The 22,690-nt window shown below is 39.3% G+C and overlaps 1 protein-coding gene across 1 annotated transcript in view; it reads right to left on the bottom strand.

Annotated features, from left to right (window-relative positions):
• Positions 1 to 268: 268 nt before the first annotated feature.
• Positions 269 to 22,690, bottom strand: part of MDFIC (MyoD family inhibitor domain containing) — a 42,586-nt gene continuing 20,164 nt past the window's right edge. Inside the window, exons 5-6 of the mRNA XM_081878148.1 lie at positions 12,608 to 12,880; positions 269 to 1,857 (exon numbers count right to left, since the gene is read on the bottom strand). Of these exons, the coding sequence (XP_081734274.1) occupies positions 1,610 to 1,857; positions 12,608 to 12,880 (521 nt within the window). The 3' untranslated portion in view covers positions 269 to 1,609. The remainder of the gene's footprint in view (positions 1,858 to 12,607; positions 12,881 to 22,690) is intronic.

The following is a 22,690-nucleotide window of genomic DNA, read 5'->3' as shown; positions in this document are numbered from 1 at the left end:
CTAACTCAAAGGGAGTGGAGGGTGGGTGACTCGCGGCGAGACGACGACAAAGAATGAGGCCGGGGAGAGGCTGGCGCCGCAAAAAAGCTGCTGAACATGCCCCCTCTGAGGCACCAGGTTGGATGCCTGCCGAGGGGCATGGGCGCCAGCCAGGTGAGGCGAAGGCAGGGGGCTAACGCCCCCTGCTAGGGGCGGTGCTCGGGCTCCCGCCCACAACCACTCCCCTCTCTTGCAGGGAGGAGAGTCTTTATCAAACAATCACACAACATTTTAAAACTTTAAAACATCAGCTTTATTAATCAATTCATTGGGAAGCATTTCCTGTGTAGGAAGTCTTACCCAGTTCCCCTTTATTCTTAACATGACTGTTGTGTGAAACATCAACATTTCTGCATTTGCTGTCTTAAATAAAAATACCAAAAAAAATTTATGCGCAAGACTTGGAGGATGGGGGCAAAAGGAAACACACGGCACTTCCCTGAATTGTCATCACACTTCCAATTAGTTTTTCTTAAATACAGAGAAGTCACACCTTGCACATCTAACTTGTGCCAGGAAATTTGCACACATTTAACTTGTGCCAGGAAAGCCTGGCGTGAAAAGAACATTTAAGCTCTCAGGCTTGCTTACTGGACTCTGGGAAGCTCTTACAAGATCTTGGATGACCCCACAAGAGCTTCTCAGAGTTTTGTAAGCAAATTTGAGAGTTTAAAATCTCTCCTCCTTGCATGGGAGGCAAAACACACTCAGTGCATCAGCTTCAGAAATGTAGGGATGCACACAAGTGTGGTTCCATGACTATGTACCTGATTTCAACTTTTCCTGGAATGTAACCTCCATGCAAGTTGTGAATCAACTGTATAGTTATATAGTATAGTAATTTGATGGGGAGAACAGCACTTTAAAGTTGCAATTGTACTTACTGCAAAGTAAGCACCACTGATCTCAACTGGAGTTGTTTATTTAGTAGACATGTATTGTAAAATATGAATCAGTTTGTTTGTGATGCACTTTAGGTAAAACTTAAATTATATAAATCTACAGATGAGAAAATAAAATATTTGTTCACATTGCTGTTAAAACAAAAAAACACAGTAAAAAGTATTTTTTTAAAAAAACCCATTACAAATATTTCCCACCAAGAGATTCACTTAAGTGGAAAGCCCTCATGAAATTGTTGTTACTTTGTTCCAACTCTGCTGTTTTCTATCTCTTCTAGTAACTTGTTTGTTAGTGAAGGGGTGGTAAACTCTGTCAACCCCCTGCCTGCACACAACAGGAAACTACAAAGGGCTAAAACCCTTTTGTCTTTATCCAGAAACAACCACCAATGGTTGTTTTACCTGCGTGAGCAGGTCTTTGCACAGTCAACCACCCACTACAGAAAATTAGACCATCAAGCATTTGTTCTTATGAGTTTGCTTTTCTTCAACAATTGTTTATAAAATCAAGTTAATAGTGCAGAAAACCAGGTTGCTGCAAGAGTGTCTAAATGTGTCCTTTGAAAGCGGCTGTTGTTTTATTTCAGAGAAACACACAAAAACTTGAACCCTCTCCAGTTATGTTGTTGTTGTTTTTTAAGAAAGCAGAAAAAAGTGATAAAAAGTTATCATGATGGGAAACAAATCCCACAGCATTCCATACAAATTTCCAAACAGTCTGATGATTCACAACAGGCATCCATTATGCCACAGTCCATATCACACGGGCAGTTGCAGTCATCTCCCATTTCTTCTCCACAGCAGCAACAGCAGGCTTCTACTGGGCAGACCCCACATGACGCTTGTCCCAGGACAAGGCTACAGAGGGTGACGAATTCGCAGAACAAGCAGGACAAGATACAGTGGACACAGCAATCTTTGGAAATGTGGCACAGCATGTTGAGGGAGAGAGGAGAGATAAAAGGAAATAAAAAGTTAAAATTGCATTCTAAATGCCCACTTGGGTTAAATTTTTTTTTTAAAGAGCAATACAAATTGAAGCTACTTTTTTTTCTTCCCACAATACATAGCTCACATTCCTTGATTTCTGCTTCTGTGCTGCACAAAGGTTTCATCAGCTCAGCACTGAGAGCAACAATATATTCACAGTCTATAACAAATTTTAGCATAGACCAACATGTCAATAAGGTGTTGACATTGTTCTTCCATTTGATGAGACTTATTCAGCCAGTAAGCTACAAAATACAACCCCTAAGTGAATTTCATCTAGCAAACAGAGAAAAATGAGAGATAGGGTGGTTCTTCCAGACCAGTATTCTTCTGGACGTGGCATTTACACACTCAGCATAGAATCCACCCCTTTCACTCTTTTAAAAGAGATACTACTATACCACAAGTGAATTTTTTACGTATATATTTCTAGTAATTTTTCACACCAGTTCCCAAGTCTGTTCTATGCATTTTTTAATTGCACTTAATGCAATGTTCTAAGACACAGCTATGCGCATTTTACTGTCTTAGCCATCCAGAGATTCATCTTGGGTTTAATCTAGTAATTAAATCAGCAGCAGACAACCATCCTGGATATCAGAAGGACTGTCTTCTATCAAAGGCTGCCCAAATTCTCCACTCTGCATTTAGATGGGTAGTGCCCACGGAAAGGGTTTTGTAGGTCACGACATCACCTGCACCAACGTTAATGTCTTTTCTGCATAAAACACTTTCTTTGTCTCAAGACAAGTTTTATAGCTGATATCAGACCCACCGAAAAGACAGCCAACAAGATATAGAACACAGAAGTTTTTGAATTTAAAATCAGTGAGGGGAAATGCAGCTTCTAAATTTCTTGTTTTGCACTGAATTCCATCCTGTCTTTTAGCCACAGCATATCCTGTGGACAGGATAAGAAGCTAGCGCATAGGTGGGGAAAGGCAATGGAAATTCCATTCACTTTCAAAATCAAACTCTATAGAAAATTCAGAATTTCAGGAATTAATTATCTAGTTTATTTCACAAACTTCAAAAAAATTGAGGTTGAGGAATCTGAGACGCTTGGGCTTATAAAAGGGTCATAACACTAGTCTAGTGAACACTTTGAGGTTTTTTTCTTTTGAACTGTTGAGCCCTCAGCTGTATCACAAACTGTTTTTGAAACTCCCACCGTTCAAAAAGTGTTTTTTTATGTGATATTGGATGGGTTGGGGCTGATATTTGAGAAAAATAAATCTAAAGCTTCTTGGGCTCATGGAATCAGGTTCACAGTTCTTTGAAACATGTGTGCATGCATGAGAAGGAGAGACCAGCAATCCAGGCATTACTGTACTTGAAAAATAAAATTTGACACAGGCAAGACAGCAGAGTCAAGCCTCTAAACTACATAAAGTGAACAGATCTTTTTGATTTTGGGTAGCCAGACTGTACTAAGATAAAATAGTGTCAAGTTAAACTTACAGTCTTGTAGTGAACAGTTCAGACAACTGAACAAAAATGGGTGGAAATAAGGTTTATATTTTAATTCATTAACACTGCTATCCTGTTCTTGTCTACTCAAAAGTAATCCCCACTGAGTTCAATGGCACAGAATCCCAGGAGTGCAATCCTAATTCTACCAGTCACCCTACAGAATTTACAAAGTCAGCTATATGCAGGTGCTTGTTTTGTCAAACATCTCAGAAAGTAGAACCCAGAAATTGATCCACTACAGATGTTCTTCTACCACTTTCAGGTCAAGTATAGGAGGATGAAAATGTACACATATCCTCCTCCCCACAAGGATATTCTCAACTCTCCCCTCTTCACAGAAAGTAAGCATGACCCACTCATACTTCCTCTATTGCCACTTTAAACAAACAAACAAACAAACAAACAAACAAACAAACAACACTTTGCTTCAAAAAAACGAAATAAGGAAATACAAAACAAAATAAAAATACACCAGAAACTTCCTGTTGCAGCTTCTTTAAAGCATCTGAAGATGGCCTTCAGGGAACATCTCTTAATATGAGCCACCGAAGATCTCTGTGAAACCCTTATTGACTTTTCTATTGGCTCCCACCTTTTAGAATTATCCTTCACTTCAGATGTAGTATGGTATGGTATATGGGATTTCTCATTTTTCCCTTCTTCTTCTTAAAGAAAACAATGCACTTGGCTCTGGAAAGCAGACTTTAAACATGTTATAGAAAACATGTGGCCTTTCAGATGTCATTGACCTTCAACTTCCATCAGCCTCAACCAAAATGGACAGGGCTGATGGGAGATGGAAGTCAACAACATCTAGAGGGCTAGATGCTCCCCATCATGCTATGTTTTGGTTGCCTTTTAAATGTGGCACTTTTCGTGTGGATTCTGTTGATTAGTGTATTGAGAGTTATATGCTGTGTGTTTCTTTTTAATTGTTTTAGTATTTCACATTAATTTAAGCCTCTTTTGCTGTTTTTGAGAAGTAGGGAAGGAAATCTGATAAATGACTGGGAAGAATTGTGTATTTGGCCCCCCACCCTTGAAATGACGAAAATGTGTTTTTTAATTGAAGAAACTGATGTAGGAATTGTGACAATAGGGTTATTGGGAAGAACAGATAACCGCTAAAAGGCTTGCCCTCGAAATACATAAACATCTTGGCTTAAGTAGCATTACTTGCATTTGTTAGCTCATTCCTACACACAATGGTCAGAAATATGCAAATAGGTTGAATGTAGCATGAAAAGAGGTTATGAGAAACAAAAAAGGGGGAAGAGCTATACTATAAGCTAGATGGTAAAATAAGAAGAGTGGTTGTGTGCATTAAATGGGATTCTTTATGTGAAGAATAAATGTACCTGTAAATGACCTTCATCCAAAGCTCAGCAGATATGACATGTGAAGTGAAGCTGGGGAGTACAAGTTCAGTGAAGAGGACCAAAGCCAGATTGATGGGGATTAATTAGCTTGTTGTCATGGAGATTGTACTTGAATAAATCTAATACAATTTCCTCCCTTTTTTTAATGTAAAGGATGGGCAGAGAGGAACAAACAGCTACATTGGCTTCAACACTTAAAAATAACTGTATCTTATTTTTCCCCTCCATCCGGGCAGTTTGATGCAAATCAAAAAGGGGGTATTTATTTATTCCATTCAACAGGTTCTCACAGAGGCTTAGAGAGAGACACAAACAGAACAACCAATTCTTTCTTGATTCTTTAAAATCAAGTTTTGTCGTATGGATGACACCCTTCTGTTTCATACAAGCCTTCCCTTACGGGAAGCCACAGATGTGATTTATTCTTATGAAATACTCTTATTGTGTTATTGTATATCATCATTTAGTCTGTAAATAGATTAAGGAAATTCTCAATCTATTTAAAGGGCAATAAATATTTTCAAACAGAGAAAGAAAATGTCAACGACATGAAGATAATGACTGTAGAAGAATGCAGACAAATAGCTACTGTAATGCAAAAATTTTAAAAAAATTGTTGGCTCAGTTTTCAGGCTTTCAGAATGAAATCTAACTTTAAAAAGGCAAAGAACATTGCATACACCTACCAACAATGAACATCATTCTGTTTGTGGGGCTATCCAGAACAACTACTTAAAAAAAAACCCTAGTTGCTTTCTTTTCAGCTCTGAAAAGAGCCATTGCATTCTATTTACATAAACAGACATAAGGCATTGGTCTAAATAAAGACACTTCATTCTCAGATAATTAGCAATGGCTAAAGTGGTCTATGCCTGCTCAACTACACAGAAAAATGTGAAAATATAATGATTCTGATTGGGTATTAATATGAATTGTTTTTAAAAGTTTTCTTTTATGCACATTCTGTTAACATGGGTTAGGCGGCTATATTTTGCTATTCCATTTCAAGATTACATATCCAAAATGGCCTTCTTGTCTGTTTACACATAGCCTTCCCCAAGTTGGTGCCCTCCAGATTGTTTTGAACTACAACCTGCAATGACACAGACATACTAGACTGGGACTAATGAGAGTTATACATACATACACAGGACGAGAATAGTGATGCTTCATCTAGACTATGGTCAATTTTACCCAAAAAGCTACCAGAACCATTATCCTCAAGAAGTTTCAATTCAGTATGTAGTCTGCTTTAGTCCTAGCTTACTTACCAGCTGCCTAAAAAGTCACACAACTTATTTGATTTTATGATCTGCTGCATCTATTTTCCCAACAATGCAAATGCTGTCACTGCCACTGTTAACAGCAGTATGTGGGGTGTCTTTTTAGCAAGAATATAAAGGCAGTACCCACATGCACACGATGAAACAAATAGTATCCAGTAGTTCCCTAAAATGGTCCAATTCTTTGTAAACATTTGGAAATATATTATATTTTGGATTTTTAAAAAGTAGTAAGAACCACACATTTATAATAACTGGGTACAACCATTCTATGCTATATAGACTATGCAGATTTCCTTTATTTATAGGCCAGAGATGGCTAACCTGTGGGTCTCCGGATGCTGATAGAATAAAACTCCCACCACCAAAGATGTCCAATGGCTGGCTGATGGGAGTTAGAGATCCAAATATCTGGAAGGTCACATTAGTCATCCTGAATAAGGCACCTGTTGTTGCAAATCCATACAGTCACCCTTACATATTTTAAACTAAACTACACCACAGAACCAGTGGTGGTGTAGTGGCTACAGTGTCAAAATACGGCCTGGGAGACCAGAGTTCAAATCCCCACCTGGCCATGAAGCTCACTGGGCACTTTGGGTAAGTCACTACATCTCTCAGCCTAATCTACACCTCACTAGTTGTTGTAAGGATAAAATGGAGGGGAAGAGAACCATGTATACCACCTTGAGCTCATTGGAGAAAGAAGGTAAGCTACAAATGCAATCCCTCCATCCATACAAGGCATAATGTTTCCTTTTATTGTGGGAGATATGGGTAGGGAGGAGAAGAACAATAAACAATTCAAAATGCCAAGTTGACTAAAGATGAACAATCCCCAGCTTAAAAAACTAAGTATATACAGCAGTTAAACAACTAGTGTATATATTATCAGCATGAAGTTGAGGGGAAAAGGCTGCACTGAAGTGCATCTCTTTACATTTTGTGAACATCATTTCTTTCTTTCTTTTTTTGGTTGCTCAGTTTGGAGAGATCGTTCTGAAGCTCTTCGTAGTAAACTAGTGTTTTCACCATACTGAACAATCTTGGTGCCATTCCACCAACTTGCTATTTTACTTGTCATACCCAACACCCGATCTTTATTAATAGGAAGTGCGGGTCCTGATACAATCCTTGAGGGAACCCCACTTCTCACTACACTGTGCTGTGAAGAAGTACAAAGTTTATCTGTACCCTCTGCTTCTAGTTCCTTAACCAGATACCAATCCATAAGGCAACTCCTCCAATTCCATTGCTGCAAGGTTTACTTAGGAGTCTTTGGTGAGAAACTTTGTGAAAAGCTTTTGGGAAGTTCATTCATATGTATGTATGTATATGTGTGTGTGTGTGTGTGTGTGTGTGTGTGTGTGTGTGTGTGTATCATCATCAGCATACTGGATATTTGGTGAGACCCTCAAAGAATTCTAAAAGATTATTTGCAAGCAAGAACTTCTCTTCATCAGAAGCCATACTAATTCTTCCTCAGCAAGAGCTTGTTCTTCTATATGTTTACTATAAATTCTACTTTCAATAATACTTCCCACCAATTTATCTGGAACAGACATTAGCTCAATCATGGGCCTTAATTTTTTTTTTGCTTCCTCAGAGATGCAACTTTTAGAACTGATGTGACATTGGCAACCTTCCTATTCTTTAGGAAAGAGGTCTTAATAAGAAACTGAATAATTTTGTTAAGCAATAAACAATTCCATGTTTGGAACTGACAGGCCAATTTCTGAACCTTTACAAAAGGCTTTTATGACAAATATGTTCAACTACAAGATGCTGACCTGGGTCAGATTTTTTTCAGCTATATTCAGAGAGAGATCAGGAAATTCAAAGAAAACCTGTAAGCACTCTGTTCTCTCACAGCAAGAATCAAACGGGTAAAACCACTATCAAAGTGGCAGCTGAGGTCCTCAACAAGGCTTTACTCAAGGCCCCGCAGAGAGTGGAACAGAAGTCCCAGCTGGAGATACAAGACTTATATAGACACTAGACATAGGCATGGTGAAGGCCAAGGGCAAACTCTGAATGTCAATTTAAAAAGTCAAGCCACAGCCAAAACAGCCAACAAGAACATCATTGGATGTTATATACACTGATTAAATGTTCAAAAATTAAAAATAATGACTCAAATATATGTTTTTCTAATTCCCTTTACAAGCATATTTAAGAACACAAACAATCTGTTATGCACAGTTAATCCCGATTAAAAACAACAACTACATGCTCAAGCGATAGTGTACTAGCCCATAAACTGGCAGCATTAAAAACCACCACCACCAGTTCAGAAACTGATCAATAGCAGGTAGGTCACAAGATTCAGTACTCTTAAAATGTGACCTTTTAAATAAAATTACATTTTTCAGAATTGGGATGCAACTGTAGCAGGACCCAAAGAAAACCGAAGCTCAAATGATACAAAAAAAGGGGGCAAATCTAATTATTTAAATCCAGATCTGTATACATCACATCAGAATTGGGAGTTAGAAGATGCTCAGGCCTTACCATGTTCATGGCTTATCTCTACTGCAGACTCTCATTTTTCTTCAGCAAAGCCACCATACCAAAAGTGAGCCCATACAGGAAAAAGTGGGGGTTTGGGGGGACAACTTGCAGGCTGGCCCCAACATTCTCTACCTGTGCAACCCATTCACCCTTTATTTGGATCTCCTGCTTTATGAGTGACTGGGGTAGATACAGGTTTAAACAGATGCTGGTGTAGTTTGTAACTCGTTTTTTTCTGTACTGTAGGTCAAACAGAGATGCAGTTTTTAAAAAGAAAAATGCTAGCCGTGTCAGTTTTAATTTGCTGAATTAAGCCACTGCATAATCCTCCTATACACAAGATGACAATACAGCTTGGCCACAAAAATTAAGCTACCGTATTTTTCGTCCTATAGGGCGCACCGGCCCATAGGACACACCTAGTTTTTTGGGGGGGAATTAAAAAAAATATATTCCCCCCCCCCACCAGCCATGGGGCCCCCAGAACAGTCTGCCGCCCGCAAGCCTTGTGAGCCAGTGGGACATCTGCCCAAAGCATGGGGCGTGCTCCGAAGCGCGGCCCGTGCTTCGGGCTGCAGGCTGCTGCCCGCAAGCCTTGGGAGCCCGGCGGGCACTCCCGCGGGCTCCCAAGGCTTGCGGACAGCTTCCTGAAGCCTGGAGAGCGAGAGGGGTCGGTGCGCACCGACCCCTCTCGCTCTCCAGGCTTCAGCGAAAGCCTGCATTCACCCCATAGGACGCACACACATTTCCCCTTCATTTTTGGAGGGGGAAAAGTGCGTGCTATAGGGCGAAAAATACGGTAATTTTAAACATTTTGCTTGAAATAACTACAGCTAATGTGGCAAGGGTTAATAGATTAATGCTCAAGCCAGGAAGGAGTAGCCAAAAACAAATATACATTAAAAACATGCCCCAACAGAAACATTGCTGACAGGGATCTTAACATCTATTAAAAAGAAGGGGAACTCAGCAGCCTGTACAGTGGTACCTCTGGTTACGTACTTAATTCGTTCTGGAGGTCCGTTCTTAACCTGAAACTGTTCTTAACCTGAAGCACCACTTTAGCTAATGGGGCGTCCCGCCGCCGGCTATGCCGCTACTGAACGATTTCTGTTCTCATCCTGAAGCAAAGTTCTTAATGCGAGGTACTATTTCTGGGTTAGCAGAGTCTGTAACCTGAAGAGTCTGTAACCTGAAGCATATGTAACCCGAGGTACCACTGTATTTTTTAAAAAATGCACTGTACAACCTAAAACAACATTTTCTAAACAAAATAACTGAAGTAGATGAGATGGTCTGGCATCCAGGAGCACAATCCTCCAATGAATGTGCCAGATGACACTTTGGGGGTATTGCCAGAGAAGCGAGGAAGAGGAACTTAAAATTGTTCAGTTGAGTGCTGGGGAAGCAGGGAACCCTGCAAGCAAGGATTCAAGAAGGTCAGACTGTCATGGTACAGGAAGGTAGGCACAGAAGCGAAAGAATTCAGAGAGGCGATTGGTACAGGAAATAAGATGGCACAGCTTTCAGAAGCTGAGAATAAATGTCAGGAGCTGAAACCGGGTGTTTCTAAACAAATGAGGGTCCTAGTCATGCATTACTTGTGTGTAGGACACTTGGTTTCGCAAACCAGAGCAGGCTGGCTCTTCATGCCCCTTCAGGGTCACACTTAACATCCTTCTTTGCAGTGTTAGTTTTACCCCCCAATGGTAACATTTAAACCTGTTCAGAGACAAACAGTGTTCTTTCCTCCTTCAAAAGCCTACATTAACAGAACTCCAAATTTAAAGAGATTTTGATCACAGGCTATACAGCCCAACATTATATTCCATTTAACATACAGAAATTAGAGCCAATCTACATATTCGGAAATATTGTATGGCACGGCGCTTCCTAAATTACAACATCTCAGGCTGCAAGTTACGGGCTCCAATGCATAAAAGCTGTCCCAAGAATTTCCAAGAATGACAAATATAAGGCTAGAGCATTCTCCCTGGCAAGCTTTCTACACTTGGGAAAAGGGAACATGCTATGAGGGAACATTAAATAATGTGGTCTCCAATCTACAAAATGAAATGGTGCTGTTTATGATGTACTGCACCGTTCAGAATTTCTGAATGTATAGAGACGAAAGAATTGATTTATGAAGACTAGTAGTGCTAAGTGAAATCATGGCTTTGACAAAGTAAGCCCCTACAAACTGGTAAAATTTAGAAGACGTGTAACAGCAGTGTAAAAACATCTGTATGTATTAGACGTAAACAGCTATTCATCCATGGAAATCTAGGTTCCAAGAAACTGCCAGGAATTACTTCTTGAAATACATTTTCATGTCTGTATAAGAGACTCTATTTGGCCTCTGTTCCTGATTTTTCATTCCACCAAACAGTGTGCTAATACAGTCAGGGGATACTTCCTAAAACTAAACACAGCTCAGGACTGCATGGATTACAAGCCCAAGCACGTTAGCCATGGCTGGCTAAGTCAGGAATGACTGGTAAAAGACAAAGCAGCAGCTTGGACCATAATCAGACCATGTAAAATTATAAACTGATATGCAAAAGAAATTGGGGAGAAAAGTCTACAAAGTCCTCATTTAAGCTTGTTAAAATTCACCTGGACACTTTCTAACACAGAGCAGTTGCTGATTGGGTCCAAAATGTATATCCTGCTTTGCTCTACCCTTCTGTTTCAGCCTCTTATCCTACTTCACAGGAATTAGTCTGTAACAATGCAAACACTTCATATTCTGTATCTCTAAACAGGCGCCTTTGGGCCTTTAAACCTCTCTTAACTGATTCCCTAAAGCACAGTGAGACAGATACCTGACATGAATTGGTGTCTGACTACCAACAAAAAAATAGGAGAATCTACCAGTTTCTGTTTTAACAGATAAAGCAAAGTCTGCTGATCGCAGTGTCATGAATAGGAGAGCAGCAGATTTAAAATAGGCTCAGGAACCATGGGGCCATTAGAGTAATTGTGGTCAGCAACACACACAGAAATGAAATATGTTTACTTAACGGACATGCATTGTACAGTGAGGAGAAATAAGTGAAAACCATTCATATGTGCAAATTATGTATTGGCTTTATAGCAGTATGGTGGTAATGTAAGCACTGGCCTAGGTTTTGAATACCTTTTGGACAGCACATACAGGCTGCTCAGAAATGTATTATACAATTTTCAATGACAAAATTTCATTGACAAAAAGCATGCCAATACACATACTGAAGTATTCGCTAATCTCTTAAGAAAGTTCCGGAGCTACAAGCAGATTCCAGACTTGCAAATGGGTTTTGTTTTCTCCTATAAGTAATTAACAAGAAAATGAACACTAAACTTTGTTTCTAGAGGTATCTTGGTTTTGTTGTGTGAAAGCTTGAACACAATGTACTACATGAATAAATATATAGTTAGGGAAATGTCAGAAAAGCAGAATAAACTGCATTGTGAATGCAGCCTCTGTGAGCCGCCATATGTTGTTGATAGTGCTGTTTTTATAAAAAGAGGTGCTGGAACTCACCATGGATGCCTCCCTTGTTCTCTTATAATGGCAATGGCACTCACTTGAGAGGCGCTGGAACTGAGTTCCAGTGAATTCCAGCTCGTTGTTGGGTTTCTACTTCCACGAGCCTCAACCAGCATAGTAAATGGTCAGGGACAACTGGAGTCTATAACACCTGGAGCTCATCAGGTTCCCCTTCCCTGTCCCAAGTCAAATCATTTCCCCTCCATGTTGTATATGTGATGGCATTGCCAAACAGCAATTCAGAGCTTCTCCATCTACAGATATGATCAACAGTGAGGTGCACAAATGTTTTGAAAGCAGGAAATCTCTCATTTCAATTTCCTTCAAATACTTAATCTTTTCCTTTGGGGAAGTAACTTGTATTTTGTTGTAATGATTTCTATTTGCTTCTGGAGCACGACTCGTGCTCTTCAATTATTTTTAGCTGATTGTGTAATTATTAGCGGGAATGGCTTTTGGTTATTCTGTGTTCAGTTTACTTATAAGGTTTCAGCTTACCTTCGGGTGAAGAGCCTGGCTTGTGAGAGTATGCAGAGCTCTTCTTGCTGCTTCCACTGTTGACAGACAAGCTGGACTGAATTTTTCTGTGCATTTTTTGGGAAACAGGTGCCGAGAACTTCCTGTTATCTGGTGCCCCACGCTTGACTCCATTGTGCATCCCACTTGCGTTATTCAGCCCAGTATGGCCATTTTGTATTTGTATTTTGCCTGTTTCTTCCTTACACTTTTCCAGTGGTGAAGCATTTGGTTGTGGCAAACGCTGAGGTTGTGCTTTAAAAAGAACAAGAAAAAGAGACAGTGGTTTAACACATATCTATGGAGAAGAAACTCTTTCCTTTCCTTTTTGAGATCCACAACAACACACACTGAAGGCCTAGGAAGCCCTAGGGCATTATTTTTATGTTGTCTTCAGCTTCAGTGTCATTTCCAACCTGAAGAAGAAGAGGATTGGGCTTGAAAGTCAAGGGCAAATGGAAGATGTATGGACTCAAGGACCAAGCCAGAGGAACTTGGGAGATGCGTGAAAAGGACACCCTAATTTTTTCCCTGAAAAAAACACCACACCACAAAAGCAGTAAGCAATGGACCAGGTTAACCCTCTCCCGCAACGTTTCCCCAATAGATCACTGTTTACCCAAAATTACCATATTTGCATACATATATAGATGTGTGTGTGTGTGTGTGTGTGTGTGTGTGTGTGTATGTTTTCCCTAGTGAAACAAGTATCATGGGGGAACAGGGGGAGGAATTTAGATCAGCAGAAAGATTTGAAACCGCTTGTCCTCCAGTGCCACAGCCCTACACCAATTTAGTTTCTCCATCACTACTGCTCCCCAACTCCTTTCTTGAGATAACAGATTGGAATATCCAGATACATATTTCCACATCCCATCTAGTTTGGTCTTAAGTGATAAGTGAGCACAGTATCCAAGACTATTAAGTAATGCCTTTACTGTTTACATGTATGTAAGTTAAGAAAAGATTTTCAATTCACCATTGCCATGCTTTCTGGAAGATAAGCGAATTTATAAGAAAGTCAACTCTTTTCTTAAAATGAAAGATTTGTTTGTTTTAAAGATACTGAGCTGCAAGCCAGGAAGTTCCCAATTTGAATCTCAACCTTGCCCTGAACTCACTATGTGGCCTTTGGCAAGCTACACTCTCTCAAACTTAGTCTGCAATATAGGAGATAACAACACTGTCTTGTCTTACAGGGCTCTTATAAGTATTACAACTAGATAATGCGTGTGAAGTGCTTTGAGCACTTGACAGCTGTACACAAATGTTAAGTATTTATTAAGTACTGCTTGCTATAATAAAATAGAGGCCATGTAATGTTTATATTAAAAAACAAAATACTTTGAGGATTCCTATGTTAAACAATATAAATCTTAAGAGCTGTGAAGCCAAGCAGAGAAAATGTACCATATTTTTCGCCCAATAGGACGCACTTTTTCCCCTCCAAAAATGAAGGTGAAATGTGTGTGCGTCCTATGGGGCGAATGCAGGCTACAGGAGAGCCGCAGCGCCAGCCCCACAAGGTCGGCGGACAGTGGGGAGGCGGAATGCCGCCATCCCGCTGTCTCCCAATGTGGTTTGGAGGCGCGTCTTCCCGCTGTCCCCGGACCTGGTCTGCAGGTGGGCGGCGGGGAGAAGAGCGCTCCTCCCTGCTGCCAGCCCTGCAAGCTCCGGGGACAGCTGGGAGGTGCAGCGCGTCTTCCCGCTGTCCCCGGACCTGGTCTGCAGGCGGGCAGCGGGGAGAAGAGCGCTTCTCCCCGCTGCCTGCCCCGCAAGCTTCGGGGACAGCTGGGAGGCGCAGCGCGTCTTCCCACTGTCCCCGGACCTGGTCTGCAGGTGGGCGGTGGGGAGAAGAGCGCTTCTCTCCACTGCCGGCCCCTCAAGCACCTGGGGGGAAAATAATTTTTTTTTTCTTTATTTCCCCCCCCAAAAAACTTGGTGCGTCCTATGGGCCGGTGCGTCCTATGGGGCGAAAAATACGGTAATATCTTGAGTCAAAGCAGGATTCTCTAAACTGGACTAAAAATTAACCCACATTATTTATTACATTTCTGGGTTGCATTTTAGCCAGCAAGTTCCCATGGCCGTTTAGAAAAAATTGGAACAACTGGTGAATATTAAAACAATGATGCTAAAACCCACAAAGAGCAAAACAAAAACAGCTGGTCGACAAAGGCAGAGAAGAAAAACCAAAGAACATGATGAAAAAACCACCAACTTCTGCTAACAGCACATCGAACCCTGGATGATTCTCCAGAAGCCCACCTTAAACAGAAGCATGCAGCTACCATCTAAAGTCTGCTCTTTATTTTGTATAAAATCAATGTCAGAATATGCATTTTTAGATCAGGGCACAGGTTTAATATATAGCCGCTTATACTCATAAATATGTGAACTAAAGCTATTAGCAGACTGGCATCAATACTCTGGAACACTGTTCCTGTTGAACTAAAGAGAGGCACCCACAGCTATGATGTTCTGTCACCTGCTGAAAACATTTCTGTTTCACCAAGTGTTTTCCAGAGAATTAATCTGATTCAGTGTTGGTCATCTGTTATGTATTTTATGCTTTTATATGTGCTGAAAGCTGCCCAGAGTGACTGATGAGTGGGGTATAAATAATAAAATAATAATAACAATAACTTAATTTTATGTTTTGATTATTTTATGTACCCTATCATATTTACATGACTTATTAGTTTGTACTGTCATATATAAAAGGGCAGTTATATTTTGGTCAGGTGAAGTTTTTGGCCCAACGAAACTTATTCCCATATTCCCTAAGCAGCCTTGCATCAACATTATATTAAAACTATCATGTATAATAATTGAAAAATCAAAAAGACACAACAAAGGAATGAGGAGTCCTTATAACACAGACAGCATAAATTTACAGCCCAGATTTAGTACACAATTTAAAAGTTTCATAAACCACAAAGACAATGCAACTCTAAATTGTGTAAGAGGTTATCAATGTAACTGACCGGTTTAAGAAAATATATACCGTACTTTTCTGTGTATGACTGTTGTTTTTTACTCTAAAACAATGTTCAAAATCTGGGCTCGTCTTATACACGGATAGTATCTCCCCCCATTTTCTTAAATTGGAGTCCCCCAAAATAGGAGGTATCTTATACATGGGGGCGTCTTATAGACGGAAAAATTCGGTACATACCAGTAGAAAAAATATATACAGTGGTACCTCGGTTTACGAACTTAACCCGTTCCGCAAGTCCGTTCTTAAACTGAAACCGTTCTTAAACCGAGGCGCACTTTCCCTTACGAGGCCTCCCGCCGCCAGTGCCCTTCCACCGTTCAGATTCCATTCTTAGACCGAGGTAAAGTTCGCAAACCGGGACACTACAGTGGTACCTCGGGTTAAGAACTTAATTCATTCTGGAGGTCCGTTCTTAACCTGAAACTGTTCTTAACCTGAGGTATCACTTTAGCTAATGGGGCCTCCCGCTGCCGCTGCACGATTTCTGTTCTCATCCTGAAGCAAAGTTCTTAACCCGAGGTACTATTTCTGGGTTAGCGAAGTCTGTAACCTGAAGCGTCTGTAACCCGAGGTACCACTGTACTTCTGGTTTTGCGGAGTTCGTAAACCAAATATTTTGTAAACCGGACTGTTCTTAAACCAAGGTACCACTGTATATCAGTAGTATATAAGAACTTATGTGGAACAGGCTCGTGACATATGGAAAAGAGACTTGCACTGTCGCTTGTATATTGGTCTCCTTTGTCCCCGACTCCCCTGCAACAGATATGAAGGGGGGCAAAAACACCTCGGCCTCACAGAGTTAGTGCGCCTGACTCAGGCAAGAGAAAGGTCAGATAAGTCACACCACACTGTCCATTGCTGACCCTACCCCTGAGTCAAATGGTGGGATTTTGTAAGGGGTGGTGGGAAATCAATTAAAAAACAATGAATGGTACTTCTGACAGGAAACAGGGATTATAGGAACTCCATGTTGCCCAACATCCTCCTAGTAATAGCAGCCTTTGATTTTTCAAGAGAAGAAGGATTTTCAACTACCATAAGGACAAAAACAATAGCTGATCACAGTGACCCTCTGCTTCTAGTGCACAAGCACACACACATATTACTGAAAACATAAAAGCCTCATTTATACCACTGTATGTCAAAATGACCTTAGTTAAAACATTGGAAAAGGAAAAAATAATATTTGTCAGAATAACTAGACCTGCAAATAAACATTTGCCTGGTTGCTTATGGGAAACAGGACATGCCTCTAAGCTAAAAAACAGTGAAGCTCTATAGTTCTGTCTTTCTCTCAGGCCTCATGGCTAACTAGATATGTGTGGTCAGGCAGGAAGTTTCTTTCTTTTTTAAAAAAGCAGCACACACTCTCTTGCTCTTATAAGCAAGGCTGATAACTTATTATTTAATTCAAACCTTTTGGGTCGACCCAGCCTTTTAGAATTAAAGACACAACACCAAAGCTCCACTCAATCATAGAAGTATAAATTCATTTCAAGTACCTCCAGTGATCACAAGTACTCTTGCAATTCACTGACAAAAGGAAATCCCCAAAGGTGGTAGTAGGAACTTAAAATGCAATAGCTTTTATATAGAATACTCCCTTTAAGTGCATAGGCAGAGACAACTTATCCAAACCACTGGCATAAAACTCAACATTCCCCATTTCTATGCAAGACTAATTTGATCTTGTTCCATTTTCACCCTATGTAGGTATTGATAAAGAGGTAATCATCTCTGGGATGTGGAAGTATCTTGCCACTTAACAGTCTGGCAAGTAGATGCATTATTTGGAATTCTTAGGTATAAAATGTTATGCTTCACCAATTGTCAGCTGTTGGGAAATATGTTATCCTTTGTCAATAAATAAGAAGAGAATAACATAGGAAGAATTCTGTAAATCTAAATGACAAAGTTATTAGAATTGACAGTTATGACCTTTAGAATCTAGCAGAATTGGAAATGGTTGTTTGCAATTGTTTACATTTCAATATCATATTACAATACATGACACATGATCATCTCCTCTGTCTTAAAACATCAGGCCTATTTTCCCAATTAATGGGCAATACGAAGTCTTGGGGAAGTCTAGCCATGCAAAGTTATTTGTTTTACTTTCATTTTATTATTTTTACTAGGATCAAGAGATAAATTCTGCTCCCAAAGTACTCTTATTTCAGTAACATTAACATACAACTTTTTAGCTGACTGGCTTTAGAGTATTCACATATGATATGTAGGTCAAATCAAAAGTGAATAAAACCCCCAAATGTATTAGTTATACCAATTTAAATTTATTTTAACTTTATTGATAATTTTTCACTGGGGAGACTTGAATCTTATGGTTAAAATACACTTGAAACCAATTAGGAACCATATGACTGCATTCTAGTATAAAGAATAAAAAGCATTTGACAGTTTTAAGATTAAGCCACAACCATTCAGTTTAAAACAGCAATGTTTTTACCTTATTTTTAAAGGTTGTGTATATCTTAAAGAAAAGAAAAGCGTAATGCGGGGAACGACACAATGCTTTCTTAAAACACAGTGATACCCAGGGACTTTCACTCTCCCTTTAATGATCCGCTGCTCTCATTCAGCTGTCTTTCTTTCTTTTTTTTCAAATCTTTACATATGTGACAGCTCTGAAAAGTAGACCATAGACCATCTGGCATTTTCAGAGGTGTAACTTGTGCAAATTCAGCTCTACTGGGAACACAATGCTATCTCCTGCCTGCGTTATAAAAGATACAATAGAATGTAGAACTTATGAGTTGTTTTGAATTATTCATTTTTTGCCTGTATATTCAAGAAATTTTACAAACTCTGCATTTTGTACTACATAATCACATGCGTTAAAGGTACAAAGAAACTTTTTGACACCTCTTTTCTACAGAAAGATGGCATTTTGTTTGATATGTGAACATTCAGTGTCTGTTATATCATTCTAAACAGACCATGTGCTGCTACAAAAGCCCCCATTTTGCACTATGTATGAGCAAAATTTTATTCTTGTTATTCAGTAACTAATTCAATACACATCAATATTTCCAGTACTAGATTTATGAACATTCAGCAGCTTAAATCCAGGATGGCATTGGTCACCAACTCGTGTGTGTGTATCTCACAACATAGAATGCTACCTTGTTAAATATCCACAATGAATAGTTTTAAACTGTCTTAAGAAATACTGTTCTTCCATGGTTAAAATGTTCTTAGAGTGCAGCAAAACCAGTGGATTTAGGTCAATCTTTTATACAGTGTTAATACTAGAAAATTTTCACCAAGAATGATAAGTATTGGATTAATGATTCAATAGAATGAATCACTTTTGATAGAAAACTAGCAGATAATGTAGCCAGTAATAACTATACATGAATCTGCTGCCTGTGGAAAAGCAATAAAAAGGCAATATATTGCTACAGCATATAATCTATTAGCATGTTTCACTGCAGTACTGTCATTGGCCTCTTCATAAAGCACACCTTAATATAATAACTTTTGTGTTACTTAACCAACTTTACACAGTAATTTAATTGTAAGGTTAGTAGATAGCATAAAATAGTTCCAGGAATTTAACATGTATTTATTACTAAAATTTTGGAGACGGAACGAAGTGATTACACATGTTCTTATTCTGATTTCAAACTTGCTGCAATTTCCAGCTGACAAAAAAGTATCGCTTGAATATATTTTGTGAACTGTGTTTATATAGACAGACTTCTTTTCATTGCACACAGACACACAATTTTCAAACAAATTAAAACTATTTTCAAACACTAATTAATAAACAGCTATAAGGACTGTGAAATGCACCATGGGCAGAATTCAGTTTTCAATATATGAGGGCACAAGTGCAAAAAAATGAGCAATGCAATGCAATAATCAAACAAGTATGTTCAAACAATGACATGCTTAATTTATGTGGGTTATTTTGAGTTTGATTTAAATAATTTATACCTGCGAAGATGGAAATATGTGTGCAATGTTTGTGTTGTTATTTATTTCAGAAAAGCTACTTAAATTTTGAATATGGAAATTAGTTTTTTTACATATTGAATAAAATTAAAATATTCCATGAAGAATTTGAGAATCCTAGATATACAATATAAAAACAATTAACAAGCACTCTATCCATCAAAATAATAACAGAATAATAATAAACATTTATACAGTTATTGTTTTGAGTGTGCCAAGTACTCTTTCTTAAAGGTCCCTAAGGAAGCCAGACTATACTCTACTACGGCCAGGGCTTTTTCAGTGATGGCTCTGACCTGGTGGAATGCTCTGTCCCATGAGACTAGGGCCCTGCAGGACTTGAGCTCCTTCCTCAGGGCCTGTAAGACAGAGCTATTCCGCCTGGCCTTCAATTTGAATTAGCCTGATCCTCTATTCCCTTTTCCCCTTTCCTCTTCTATGAAGAAACCCTTTCTGGGACCCCACATTTAAATTCTTCCCTGGTCTCCTTGCTGGCCCTAGTAGGACCAACTTGGCCAGTTAGCCCTAGTGATCATTTGATGTCTACTGACTGGGTCCCCCCCCCCCCATGATATCTGAATATTTTAATTTTATTGATATTGATGCTGCATTTTATGTTGTTTTTAAGTCACATTTTAATCAATGTTTTATATTTGCTGTTAGCCACCCTGAGCCTGGTTTTTAAACTGGGAAGGGTGGGGTATAAATAAAAAATTCTTTTTTTCTTTCTTTATTTATCATCATCATCATCATCATCCTTGTATCACAGGCTTGCAGTCTTGCTGTCTGGGCAGCCCAGGATCTCCAGCCCCAGAGATGTGACTTTGGTGCTAACACAGTGGTTTGACTTCAACCTCAAAGGCACACTCCACTGTCTCTCAAGACAGACGGTGCCCTTAATATATATGTTTTGTGTGTGTGTGTGCATGTGCATGTGTGTGTGCATGAACATGTTAGGGCGGACTATTGGTACGATCATCTATTACAGGAACCTGCTATGAAAATAACTATATTGGGATTTGCTCCACACAGCATCCCATAAGCAATGTTCAAAATGAAATACAAATTACCATGCTGTGATGGGATAATGAGCTGCTTGTGCGTAAAAGCTTGATCCCTCTGGGGTTTGGCTGGTCAACCAAACCGAGTCACTAACGGAGCCCCCAAAGCATGACTCCGTCAGTCGCTGGTAGAATCTGACAGTGGGCGTCTACGGAACTTACTCCAGCATAAAAGCTGTTTGACGGACATGCGCCTCCTGGACTCTCTGCGTGACAGTTTCCGGCGAAGGGTGGGAGTTCCTAAGGGGGGTCTTGTTACCTCTTCACTATTCTCACTGGAAGTATCCCAGAGCCTCCCCTCCGACTCCCCTTCCGCCGGAGCTCCTGCTCTCCCCCTACTGGTTCCTTCTTCTGCTGCTGAATCTCTCCTATTCTCCTGGAGCCTTTCCACCACCTGTTCCTCCGATGGCAGTTCCCTGACACATGCTCCTTTCAAAATCAATATAGTATCCACATGCAATTTCATTTCATGCAAGGGCTACGGTTGGAAAATGTATTGTTTTTTGATAGCAGAACATAGGGCTCCCTTGGATGAACGTGCAAAGGAAATGGGAGGGAATCTATTAGGTTAGTATTAGTCTGAATTTTTCATTTATCCCTTAAAGCATTAATTGGACTTGATACTTAGAACTGTGAAATATTTTGTCAAGCTGGATTTCTAATATACTATGGAGGGTAAAAGTTATGTTTGAATCAGGAAGTCATTTCTTTATTTCCTGTGCCATGCTAAAAATCCATCAACACCTTAGACGATATGGACTATATAGTATCAAATACATTCATTGTAGATGAATTGCCAGCCAAATCTATGCAACCACTAGTTTGAGGAGAGTTTGTCAGGTTTACAAATGTTTCCAGTGTTCTGTAAGTTAGCCTAAATTTGTATCATACATATTCTGAAACAGGTCCTCCATTTTGGTTTTTCAAAATGTCTGTATTAAGCCATAAAGATACAGTATCAATAACAATGCAAACTTTTACGAACTCTGACTAGCCTCCTTTCAATTCTTTACTGGGTAGCTATGCACAACCATCTGGAATATTAACATTCAAGTTGCAAGATATACCTCTGAGTCAACCTGTAAAGTGGCTTTTGTCAGCAATTATTTTTGAATATTTCCTAGGAAATAAGTAGCATATACTGCACCTTCTACATCACAGAAGGCATACATTAACTAAACAACAAGAAATGATCAAGGTACAATCCATCTTTTTAAAATCAATTTTTCATGCTGAATTTTTAATACCATGCTGACTTTACAAAGAAACTAAAGTACCAACTATCAGCCATCAACTATTTCTTTGGAACCTCCTCATGTTTTACAAGAAATACATCATTATGAAACAGGATTTCCTTTGTGAAGAAATACTCCAGCAAAATTGCAAGTAGATTTTTTTTCCAGAAGGTTTACTGAAAATTCCTCACTAAGACAGCCCAGAACTCCACTTACAGGATGCAAAAAGGATATTTCATACCATTGTTCTCACTCTACTTAAAGCATTTTTGCAAGGCATCCCAAGAACACACCCTTTGTGCTGAGATCCTTAAGCCAGAAGAATTTCAACTCTCCACTGCAAAAGCTATCTGTACTTCTAAACAAATATCGAATGTGATGGAAGTTAAAACAAACTTGATGCTTTCATAGTACAAATTGGAACCCAAGGAAAAATAAAGTTTCATTGGGGCTATAGGTAAAGGTAGTTATTATTCTGCATATTCTGGTGCATGGTTTTCTAATAAAAATAATCAAATATAGAGATTCAGGTAGGTAGCCGTGTTGGTCTGATGCAGCTGAAATAAATTAAAAAATTGTCCACTGGCACCTTAGTTGGTCTCTAAGGTGCTACTGGACAATTTTTATTTGTTTTAAAAAAATTCAAATAGAAAGAGAAAGTGTTAAAAGCAGGCAGATATTCCAAGGGCAAAAAGACAGATGTTTACATATCCCCTTTACATGTACTAGCAATTATAACTTAAGCAGGTGCCCCAGAAGTTTATCTGGGGTTCTGCTCAAATGCAGT

Source organism: Podarcis erhardii (assembly GCF_964252035.2).
Source record: "Podarcis erhardii genome assembly, chromosome: 10".
In the NCBI taxonomy this organism is placed as follows: domain Eukaryota; kingdom Metazoa; phylum Chordata; class Lepidosauria; order Squamata; family Lacertidae; genus Podarcis; species Podarcis erhardii.
Note: the sequence above shows the minus strand (reverse complement) of the source record. Positions and strands in the feature narration are given on the sequence as shown.